Source organism: Micropterus dolomieu, linkage group LG15 (genome assembly GCF_021292245.1).
Source record: "Micropterus dolomieu isolate WLL.071019.BEF.003 ecotype Adirondacks linkage group LG15, ASM2129224v1, whole genome shotgun sequence".
Classification (NCBI taxonomy): domain Eukaryota; kingdom Metazoa; phylum Chordata; class Actinopteri; order Centrarchiformes; family Centrarchidae; genus Micropterus; species Micropterus dolomieu.
This window is the reverse complement of record NC_060164.1, coordinates 22,039,050-22,051,491: the sequence shown is the minus strand read 5'-3', so window position 1 is coordinate 22,051,491 and position 12,442 is coordinate 22,039,050. Positions and strand designations below refer to the sequence as shown.

At 39.0% G+C, this 12,442-nt stretch overlaps 1 protein-coding gene across 1 annotated transcript in view; it reads left to right on the top strand.

Annotated features, from left to right (window-relative positions):
- The window catches only part of bcl2l11 (BCL2 like 11), a 28,874-nt gene extending 18,117 nt beyond the window's left edge, over positions 1–10,757 (top strand). Inside the window, exon 4 of the mRNA XM_046070263.1 lies at positions 7,087–10,757. Coding sequence (XP_045926219.1) covers positions 7,087–7,251 — 165 coding nt within the window. The 3' untranslated portion in view covers positions 7,252–10,757. The remainder of the gene's footprint in view (positions 1–7,086) is intronic.
- The last annotated feature ends 1,685 nt before the right edge of the window (positions 10,758–12,442 follow it).

Genomic DNA, 12,442 nt, shown 5'->3' with positions numbered 1-12,442 from the left:
ATATAATATATATATATATAATATATGAGATGGGGGAAAGGAGAGTTTTATCATTCGCATTCAGTTGTATCCTATCATTTGTCTGCTTTTGTGCGTTGATTCTCCAGGTTTTCTGACTAACCAGTGTCCCAGTTAAAAATTGAGGAAACAAGCGGGGAGCTTTAGCCCTTTCCAAAAGTTTTAGAATGTTCCTTCTAGGTAGCCATTTTATTCCATTAATTTCAATATGTTGCATACTAATGCTGCTTAAGTCACAGATTTATTTTGGAAAGACTTCAATGTGAATTCTTGATGGGAATTCAAGAGCTGGTGGGAAGTTCAGACATCCTTGACAATGTGCAAAGATGCCAAAGTCAGTCATCTGTGTTCAATTATCGTTTGTTCTCTGAATTTGATTTACAACACAATTTACTACTGTAGCACATGAATGAAAATTTCGCGCATCGAAGCTTCCCAAGCATTTGAACTCATCTAAAAATCCGTCGGCGCTTTCAGATGCATTCAAATGCAACAATAATATAACAGATGTAAAAATAAAAGGTGACCTGATGTTCATTGTGATGGATTCATACACCTGCTGTATATCTAGTTTCTCTAGTGAACTGACTTACCCCTAAAATCCACTGACTCCAGCTACGGTGAGTTACGGCTGCGCCGCGGTTGCTAATCGAGCTAATCGAGACGCAGCCACAGCGCATCCTAGAAGCAGCTCTCAGCTCCGCAGAGAATAGGTAGCAGGTCTATTTTTGCCGCAAGCCATGTCAAGCAGCACAGAGCAGATCGAAACCAGGCAGGAAGTCAAACACAGAACGGCATAGAGAATCCGGTCAATTTTCATAATAAAACAACTGTGGAGACTCCCAATCACAAAACAACAATAAACCCGGTTAAAACAGACACACAAAAAAATCATTTGTCTATGTAGCCTATTTAATCGTAGTAGAAGCACAAAATGCAAACAGTGATTACCAAATCAACTAAATCTAAACATGTCAGCAAAATCAGGCAGGCAAAACGCTCTGATTCTGAAATGCTCCTTGTGTGATATGCAGCCTAAAGTTGACAGAACAAAATGGGGTCACAGAGAGCTGTGAAGAAGGTAGTAAAAGCACAAAAAGGACAAAGTTATAAAAAGTAAATAATGTGGGGCACGCTGCATAGTCTGTTGCTGAAACGCTTCTGAGATGCTTCCAGAGGACTTTGACGCCGGGCTGTGGACGCATCAAAACCGTGGCGCAGCCGTAACGTGCCGTAGCCGGAGTCAGTAGATTCCTGGCGTTACTGTCTGACTTGTGGATTTTCTGGTTCACTGATTATCTACTAAGTTGCTTGGCGGACTGCCCGCTTGGTTTTTCTCGTGGGTTGTGGCTGTTTTGCTTTTTGCTTTTTTTCATGTTTATCAGTTTATTCTCGTATTGCATCACACTAGCACTATTGTGTACATGTGCAGTGCATGTGTATGTGCTAGAACACTTCATCAGCAATATCCTCCCTGTGTGTGTGTGTGTGTGTGTGTGTGTGTGTATGTGTGTGTGTGTGCCAGATAAATTACTTGTTATAAGTCAGCAGAGTTGCAGTGACAGCAGGAAAATGATTTGTGACAGCAGATTTTCTATTCTCAGATGATGGAAGGGGTCATTTGAGGTGAGTTTAATGAGAAAACTTACAGGATTACCAGTGTGTTTGCATGTGTGCATATTTCCTTTTCTGTAATCCTGAGGTATAAGGATAAATATCAAGAGTGTTTGGTGAAACTGGTTTTGACTTCGTATCAGACTCCCAGAAATCAAACCTTCCGTTCCTACTTTCATACCGACCAATCAACCAATAGCAGACAAGCCCTGTTGTCTATATGGTGTTTTTAATCTTAGGTAATTATTTGAATTCCCAGAACACTTGATTTCTTCTCTATTTCAGTGCTGTTTCTCTATTTCAGCGCTGTTTCTCTATTTCAGCGCTGTTCATACTATGTTCATACTATGTCATATTGTATATCCTGTATACCAATACACCTACCTCAGGTCATAGGTCTTATTTATTTTTTCCAGCATCCTTTGCACTATGCTCCATCACACTGTGTACATGTATGTGTACTTGTATATCATATCCACCTTCAACATGTACATAATGAGAATAATAGTTTACTCCTGCATCATTACTGCACTATTTGTCAATATGTCTATATTGTTTTTTTCATAGTGTGTATATTAGTGTTGTCTACTCTGTAGTTTGGGTCTGATTTTATTTTATTATTATTATATTATTATATTATTATATTATTATTTTATAAGTAAGCACATCGTGAGCAATGTACAATCCTGAGTCAAATTCCTCGTATGTGTACACATACCTGGCAATAAAACTGATTCTGATTCTGATTTACAGTAACATTTTTGATATTACTGTTTGTGTTTTGATTGCACCATATTCATTTGTTAGTTTTGGAGGTGCTGGTAGCTGTTTGAAGGGAGCAATGGTAGCTGTTTTCCACTGCATTTGGTCTTTATCCTAAGCTAAGCTAATAGCCTTCTGGCTCTAGCTTCATATTTTCCATACAGACAAGATAGATGATATCGATCTTTTCATCTCAACACTTTCCAAGAATCAAGTAAGTGTGTTTGCCAAAATGTCAAACTATTCCTTTGAAACCTTCAAACCAGTTGAAGAAACTTCTGCATGCACCTTCTGTTATCAGACGGCTATCTGATAATAATTATGAATCCAAGATTTACTCAAGTAAAACAATGATCTGATCACTTACCATCTGATCCAGAGATGGTTTGAAACACATTGTATACAGACCTTGGTCAGATGTAAATGCATCAATTTTGTCAAACCACTCTCAGCTCCTCCCTGATACACCACATCCTCCTGTTATGTTTCTCCTGCACTCTCATTAGCTGTTGACGTAAAATATAATAAGTGCTGACTGTGACCACAGAGCAGGATATGCTGTAATGTGGAAGGATTTTTCCTCGCTCAGGTGCTGTGAATCCCAATTGTTCAAATAGAGCTTCTCAGATTGTGGTTGTAGTGGGGATGATGGAATAAAAAGTGTGTGCTCTTTGCAACTGTATACAATAACAGCTAACCAAAACAGCTTACTATACCCTTTCATAGTTACACCTGATATCAGTAGATCAACAAATTGAACATGTAATAGTAAAACAAGCTTTCAGTAAGTTTCCTTTTCGTCTTGAAAGTCATCAATCTGACAACGTGGACTCTTCCTTCACTCTGCAAACTGCAGACCAAATTGACAGTTAAATCATTACAACTTAAAAACCACAAAGCTTGTGTCTGTCTTTCAAAGCTGCTTTGAGGAGCGACATTTCTCTAATGTGTAATGTGATAAACGCTGCTGCAAGCAAATAACATTAATAACAATAATTGTCAAGTTTTCACAAGAGAAATACATAATTAATGACATATGATTAATGAGAAAATAAATTACAGAAGGATAATATCAGCCCTTTTCTGATTTCACAGAAGTTGCTCTTCAGTTGAAAATTCACCAGAATCTGTGATGTCAAATGACACGCTTTTGCGCTCCTATGCTGCCAAATGAAAGAGGTGGAATAAATAGATGTTCGCTTGAACTGCTACACTCACACAAGTCTAGATTTATGATAATGGCAGAAGTTCACATGGTGAACCTGGAGATGAAACCAAATCCCCCAAAAAATCAATGTTTGGAGAGTTTGCTCTTCCTTTCACTGCCAAACACAACAGTATCTTGATGACATTCAGGGAAATGGGGCTCAGTTTGAGTTGCAGTGAAATGAGTCTTACAGACTTTTTCAGTTACTTCCTACATTAAGTGTCTCCTCAAATGTTGATTTAAAGTTAGAAAGTTCATAAGGTGATGATTACTGGGGAAAGCATCCCATGAAAGAATAAAAAGTATCTCGTGTTGTGTCAGAATAAAGTGTTTTTCCATATGTGTTAATGGATGTGTGCCATTTTTTAAACGAAAAATCAGGCAGTCCAGTTTTCATGGTGAATTTAATTTAATCTCCAATCAATAATAAAATGAGACAAGAATCTACAGCCACATCAGTGTCTCTGTGAGGCTGTGCTTAGGCATAGTGCTTTGAATTGCTTACATCAGCATGCTAACACTCTCACATGGTAACATGATGATGTTTAGCAGGTATAATTTATAGCATGTTATAACATTTGCAAATTGATGAACTGACCAAACTGCTAAACAAATATGATCATGATGGATTCCAGCAAATATTGCTTGATAGTTAGCTAGTCAACGTGTCTGGCAGTGTCGATGACTCTTCTTTAAACATATGGACTCACACAGACGTATAAATGAATTAGCTCATTTCTGGAGCAATGTGGATCACATAGTTTTTCTCATTTTCCTCAGTTAAGTTATATCATAAAGAAATAAGTGTGATCGGTTGTCTCCAGGTTGTTGTTTTGTGCTTAAGAGGAAGTTAGCATAAGGTTCTGCCTTTATTAACTTCTCCAGGTTGCGCCGCTGGTCTTGAGTCTTATGAGTCTTGAGTCACTGTGGGTGGCCCTAGAATGTTATTTGGAGGTTTCATTCACAGTGAATGGCATCCTGCATGCTTCCAGTGTTTGAGCCTGTATGTGTGGTCAGGGACAAACCCAATACATTGTCTAGATGTATTGCATTGTGGTCTATATTCAGCTATTGTGGACGCCTTTTCTACAATGCATTTCATTCTCTATGAGTCTCTATAATTCATAATTATTTTATAATAGTTTTTATAATACTTGTCAGACTGGTTCTGTGGAGGAAATTGGGGTCAAGTCTTGTTCAAATTGATATTCTGGGAGGTCTTTGATCATCTCTGACCTGTTTGTTTGACCTGGTCAGAGTAAGAAGCAGAATTAGAAGCAGAGTGATTCACCACAGGGTTAACTAGTCTTCCCCTCACCTGTTTCCTCCTCTGGCATTAGGGGTTTCTGTGGCTTTTGGCTCACTTTTCGAATCAAACCACACAGCTTTGATATTCCTCATCCGTAAAGATCCTGTTTTTCAGAGAACAGTGTCGCCTCAGGGCAAAAGGCTTATTCTGTGCCAGTCGATGTCTGGATGGTATAGTACAGTCCATCCAGTTGGGCTGTATTTGAAGGGCTTCTTGCCAAACCAGGGCATCCATCTTCCAGTGGAAAAACTGATTCCTACTCTTGTGAATGCCTTAAATAATATTGGAAATGATTCAGTTAGAGTGTAAGGTTTCCTTTTTTTAACCATTTACACCTGCAAGCTGCATAGTGCAACCACAGCCTTTTACACTTAACAATCACTAGCTAATAGGAAAAATATGGTAAGTAACTAAAGCTTTAGTTACTTAAAAGTATTTGTTGGTATTAGCAAAATCATTCATTGTGGAACCCCCCCCTCCATCCTCCCCTCCCTCCATCCTCCCCTCCATCCTCCCCTCCACCACCACCACCACCACCACCTTTCCTGAGCAACAGGAACCTTGTTGTTTCTGGAGTGTTTTATTCATGGTCAAGCTTCCCGGTGTGCATCCACCCAGAGGAAATGTTTGTTCTCTTCTGTCGTCTGGGATTATTGGTAAGGAGCTGCTGCTGCTGCTGCTGCTGCTGCTGCTGCTGGAGCGATGGTCCGAGGCCAAGGCACGGGGGTTTTGACTGCATGGATGGAAAGCAGAAAAGAAAACACCTGTTTCAGTCAACAGTGTGCCAATTGTGCCTGGAATGACTGCAGAGAGGTGTTCAAAATACCAAGTGACAGGAAAGACAGTTGAGCCAAGCAATATGCCGAAACAATTAGAGTCCTAACCAAAACTACAGCAGGTGAATTCAATTTTCTACTTGAAGATGACGATTTTTTGAAGGAAATGCCTAAAGACTGGACAGCACAATTAAGCCGGAATTTCACCTTGCACAATCTTAGCGTAAATCGAGCTAGACTCAGCTTTTTGCAGACTCCTGGTTCTTGGTCTTGAATGAGCCTCCCATAAGAGTTTAAAGAAGTAGGTGTTGTAACACCGGAAATGTAATAAAAAATGTTTTAACTAGTCAGAAAGATTGGAAGCCTTCAGACGAATTCAAACACATAAACGCATGTTGCACATATGCATTCATATACACACTGATGTAAGGAAATCACACCTGGAGACCTCAAGTAAAGAGAGTTGTGGCAGGATGTAGAGAACTGTACTTACCTGTTTCCTGTGGATATAAACATTAACATGTGTGTCACTTTGATTTTAAATCATCAAGGGACCTCAGGGTGTTTACCTGAATATTTGATATATATCACAACACATTCACACATCTTGTAAAAATGAGAGCACACTTAGCAGATGGTTGAGTTTAGACAAATAAAACAACCTACAATATTGTTCTTCTTTCACTCATTAACCACATAAATACTTGGAGAAGTTTACCCTCCAACAACCCCAGCCAAATGTATTAATCAGAGATAGCGTTATGTTTGCCCAACACATTGTTTAGTCTTCATCCTAAAAGTATTTTCTCTTTTACATGGATTTGAAATACAAACAATAAAAGATAAATATCACCTCTTGCTTGTCTGACTATGTAAGCTAAGCAGGCAAACATAGTTATCTGGAGTCTGATCTTACAGGACTAACTACCTCTACACTGTTATATAAGAACAATGCTGTTTCTTTATTTGCATGTCTTCTTCATGAGTCATTAACAGGATGCTAACTGTTTGGCTGGGACAATATTTTAGCACCATATTATGTATGACGCCATTAAGTGCATATTTAACACAATTTTAGGGCTTTAAAACGAGTCACCTGACAAGTCAGTGGCAGCGTTTTCAACAGAGTCATTGAGCTAACTTTACCTTATTTAGCTGTTAGCTACAGTTGATAACATCAGTCCGTTGAATCCAAATAATCATAGTTAAAGATTAATTTCTTTTCCTGCTCTACCTCCCCTGACATGTCCATGCTTACTGCTGGACTATTTCTGTGTCAATATATATATAGATGTGTCTCCACCCATTTTTTTTCTGTTCGAGAAACAGATTTTTCATTCAGGTTGCTACCATGCTGTAAATACTGTAACATCTCTTCTTCTTTCTCCTTTTTATTCCAGAGGGAGGCAGTCAGACCTAGACGGGTTGTCATCTATCCGAACCCACTGCCGCACATCCGCCAAGAGCCCACAATGCTGTTCTGTGTGGGCCTTCTGCTCCTTCTGATTGGACGGATAATCTACTTGCAAGGCAGTACGAACAGCCAGGACCACTCTCAGGTTTAGCCTTTGGAAAACCCAGCAGACGTAGCATTTTTCTTCATCTTCATGTTGTTGGATCTTTTGTTTATGGGGAACTAATTTTTACCATCCTTAATTCCAGTTTCCCATTTGGTGACGGAGACTTTGGACTTTGTTTAATTTTGATGGAGATAATTGGTTAACAACTTCAACTTCAAGGAACTCTAAAATGCCTGGAGCTTTTGCTTTTTCACAGCTGTTTTTCCATTATGGTCTCGGAGCCTTACCAAACAGCTGGGATTTACACTCCTTTCCAGCATAGAGGCCGCCATGTCACCTAAATATGCCTCCGTGCAAAATTACGCCTGTGGAATTTTAAACGTGCCTTGTACAGTTTCCTGTTTACTCTTTTTTAGCTTCTTTTAAGTTGTTTTTGTACAGAGATTATGAGTTCTTCAGGCGATCAACTCTGCCGACCCAGGGTTGTTAAAGTTTGTGGGTCAAGTGCACAAAATTTCCCCCTATCTTTTCATCCTGAAGGTTTCAGGCAGGAAAAAAATTATCTTGCACTCCCATCACATCAGGATCCAGCATGCAACAGACTTGTGACCTGTGTGGGAACAAACTGGACCAAAGTAATAATTTTAACCCAACATTTTTATCCAACAATGTTCTGAAACTACTGTGCCATTTAACGTTTTGTTACAATGAATTACATGTCTGCCTATGTCTACATTGTTAGTCAATAAGAGCCAGCGGTCTGCCATGCCACACTGTATTTTTCTCCAACTAAAGCCCCAGTTGGACAGGATTAATATTCCAGGTGGGTAATAAAATATTTGCTGTAGCACCTAAACATTTTCTGGGTGGCAAATTACAGTATGTGATATCATCATCACCAGCTGAGCTGATGAAACAACAAAAAATAATTTGGACTGTAAATCGTTTTGTGGTAGGGGAGAAAAATGTGCTCTGGGCCCATAATCCCATTCAATAGGAAAATTACCCAACTTTCCCTAGATTAATGAATCCTGTCCAAATGCAGTTTATAATTGAATTTGTCTGCATTGATGATTAAGTGTCCATTTTGTTTTGTGTGTCATGTTTCAATACTCTTGGTCAAGTTTTAACTACAGTAGCTCTCCTGTTACCGTTGGCAAATGGCAAATATGTAATAACGTAATCTGTAATGCAATTTAACAAAAAAAAAAAGACAAACCATTTTCTTTGAATTTCTGCTAGTATGTTTTATCCACGGATTTCATGACTACTTTACAACTTATTAAACAGCAATTGGTACACAATAGACACTATGACCTCACCCATTGATACCAGTAAGATAATACTGTACCAACATTCGAATAATTGATACCAATCTTCCTCTGTACCGAAAAGACGGTGTGTTTCTGTAACCACTATAACCAGATTGAAAGCTGAAGGCATGTGACTTCCTCTCAGCTCACTAAAATCTAACTTCATAAATTTCCAAGGACTTTAGAATCGCTTTTATCACCAAATGAAATCACTGTACGTGGATTCCTAAAAGATTACAGTTTTTTAAGCATTAAAGAGTTTCACTTCACTCTTTGCTCTGGTTGTATTCAGCATTAAAACAAAGATTTTGCACATTGATCATCAAAAGCAGGAGTAGATTACTTAACTTGTCAATGCAATAATACGATTTGAGTGCTTGTTACTAAGCTGCCCAGTTAGTGGAGTGAAATACAAAAGCGCAAGTTGATGAACAAAATCAATAATGAAATTATGACAAACATTTAAACCATTAAACAGTGTCATTTGCTGCTGTCTTGTTTACTCAGCCTCTATCTTCCGCATTTACAAACCTTACGTTGACTCTGACTTTAATATTCAATGCATTTTTCTACTGTAACTGATCAAACAGAACTGTCTTCCATCGTTCTTTGTGTCAGCCTCTGGATATAACATTAGCAGCCAGACTGAATTTAGTTGGCAAGTATTGGTTTGTTGACAAGGTCATGTTATCCGTTTATTAGCACAGTGATTCAGACCCAGCCAAGTCTCCTTATGCTTGCCAGGTCATTAAACACTCTCAGAGAGAGATTTCTGGACAACAACCAAACACTGAATCATGCAGAGTCAAAGAGGGTTTTGTCACTGACTATTTAGCTAAGTGATGCAGGCTTCAGATTAAATACGTTGATTGTTATCTTTGAACTTTTTAGGCTCATTAAAACACATCAGTTTGGTTGTCATGTGAGGAACTACCAAAAGTAGGCCATGGTTTTTTCAGGTCTTATGATTACTAAAATGCATAAACAGTGTAAGTGTGAAACCCTTTTCTACAAAACGTATGAAATGCCTGCTCTTTTGTATACAAATATATGGATTTCTTCTTCTTTGGGGGTTTCAGTTCAGAGTTAACAATTGCTTTTGTTAACTCTGTTGACTACTTAACAATGTCAAGCATATGAATATGCAGTAGTGAAGAAGAATTAAAAAAATAAAAACATAAAAATAACCCAAGCATCTTTAAATACAAGTGCATACATGTTCAGCATGAACGATGCGTCCCACATAGAAGCAAGGGAAGTGGATGTGTGCTCTTTTCTCTTTTCTGGAGGTGGGGGACCAGATATACGGTTGCCAAACCAACCAGTTAATCTTCATCATTGAAGCTTTCTCTAATAAAATCAAACCATACTGTTTGAACATGGCGCCACCCGTAGCTCACCTTGTAAAACATGTACGATGTATCAAGACTGTGTCCTTACCGCAGAAGCCTGGGTTCGATTTCCGGCCCGGGCCCTTTGCTGCACATCATCCTCTTTCTCCCTCCCCTACTTTTCCTGTCCCTCTCCAGCTATCACTATCATAATGAAGCAGAATAATAATCTAAAAAAGAAAACCCTTCCGAGAAAGCATGAATTTCATCTTTGTGTGGCTTGTCCAAGGTTGTTTTCTAGCGTGGAATGAGCTGATTGTTGCCTCTTGTGCCTGTGAGGGAAAAACACCCATTATAACTGGTTCTCTCCCTGGTTGTTTTCTGTTCTCCGGCCTCATGGGGCAGTAATGAGCTCCTTAGTGCTTGGCACACCAGAATGTGGTGAAGAAAACACTGCGTTCAAAAACTTACATGGATAAAAGGTGAAATTTATACTTTATCTGAAGCACTTTCAAACTGTACTTATCAAACTGTATTTTTACAGGAGAAAATACTTGAAGACCAACTGGTTGGTTTGGCAAATGTTCATCAGGGGATGAGACGGTCCCAAACAGGGCTTCCCATAAACCACAGTGGGTTTGGGTTTGTCATGTTCTACCCATTGAGCTACACTGTAGTAAACATCAAACGTTGTCTTTTAAAGGTTCATATATGCAGTGTGAATGTCAACCAAAGAGATATGTGCAAAACTATTGTTTCCTGGTTTGTTTTGAATGGTACAAGTGAAATGTTAACAATTTCTCTGCCATACTGTATGTTGTTTTGTTTGGTACCAATCAATCACAAAATCACATCAGCTACAGTGAGTTTCTGCTTTCGCCTGACTGGAATAAAAATGGAAATGTAATTTGTTATTTTATGCTTGGTAACATCAATTAGTATCAGAAAACATCTCAAGAAGTTCAGTTTCAGAAGTCACACTTAATGCATTTAAAGCTTAACTCTTCAGTGGAACTTAATCTGTTTCAAACGAAAGTCTCTTAGCAGCATTGCAGATACCGTGTTGTGTTTTACATTTAATCTTCTAAAAAGAAATTAGTTTCATCACTGTTGCACGCTTCCTGTGAGGTAGATGAGAACAGTAAATCAGAGCAGCGGCAAAAGAAGTTTGTTGTAACACAGTTGACCACCAAATTCATCTGATTCTTTGTTTGAGCCAAGTTTGGATGTTTGCACAGTTGTGTCAACATGAATGCATCCCAGATTAAGTGCAATCCTGGCTTTCATCATCCCTAAACTCATTTTAGCAACTCTGTCATCAGTGTGTTAAATTATCTGTTCAGCCCTGAAAGTTTCATTTTCAAACTTCCTTTAATGAGTTGATGGGTCAGGCTGTCTGTTCTGTAACTGAAGTCGGGCTAAAGATTTTCCTAGTCAACTAGTAGTCGTTAGTTCAAGCCATTAGCCGACACTGTGCTACATTACAGAGAAATAACAGGAAACAACCAGCAAAGACTTATCAACACGATGGATTATGTATAATGTTACTAATGTTAACTCGCTGTGAACTCACCCCTCTCCTGCTCGGTTGGTTGTTTTCTTTTCTGCGACTAACTGCCCAATTAAAACTCTTCTCATTGGAACGGTTTAGTCAGCTATTAGGGGGAAGTCCTAAACTGAAGCTTATTAACATTATGTAAAGGGTAAAGACATGGGTGATTAATTTTAGTGGATAAAGTCAACAGAGGAACCGGCTTTTGTAAAGGTGCAGATATCCTTACAAATGAGCCCCCCCTGACAATCAGCCTCACAAAAACCGTGTGTTGAGGACAAAGATACCAGATGTAACGAAGGATGAGACATCCCAGTACACAAATAGACAACATCACCAACAGGTAAAACCTGGGGTGGCCATTCAGATTCCAGGAGGTGGCTGTCATGCCAGAATCAGAAGGTGATAGCTAGTTGGCTTATTGGTATCTTGGGTGAATTACTGAGTGGGCGTACCAGACCACCTCCTTATGAAGTGACCGATAACATTTCTTGTTGAGCAGTAAATCAAACAACTACAAAAAAGATGTACAACGATTGTTGCCAAGAACCCAGGCTTAACACTGATTTTACAAATGTGCACTGTGCCCAAGTTCCCAACCCACCCCTTTCAAAAGTTTTTAAACCTGCCCCTGGGTAAAGCCACTTGTCCATTTTTCGTTCACCATTAAGAACATGAAACATATCCTAAAATTGAAAACCTCATGTCATTACGTCAAGGTTACATTTTCACCACAGTGTATCACACTACTTTCTGTTTCTACTTGTGTTTCCTCTGGTCCTAATTCTTTCCTGGTGGGGAAAATTTTTCGGATTAGTGACATACAGTATCCTCAGGCTCGTCTTCCTGTATACCATATATACCTGCTTAGCTTTTCCTCTGCTCTGACATTAAAAACGCTGTGAGACTGCATGTTGATTTCTGATATTGTGCCATGTGAAACCTAAGACCTCATTTTGAAGTACTGTATTACAGCTGGAGTGTGAGAGGAGAGCATGGCAGGGAGGAAACTGAAAGATGAATTACCGTCTTCTGAAACT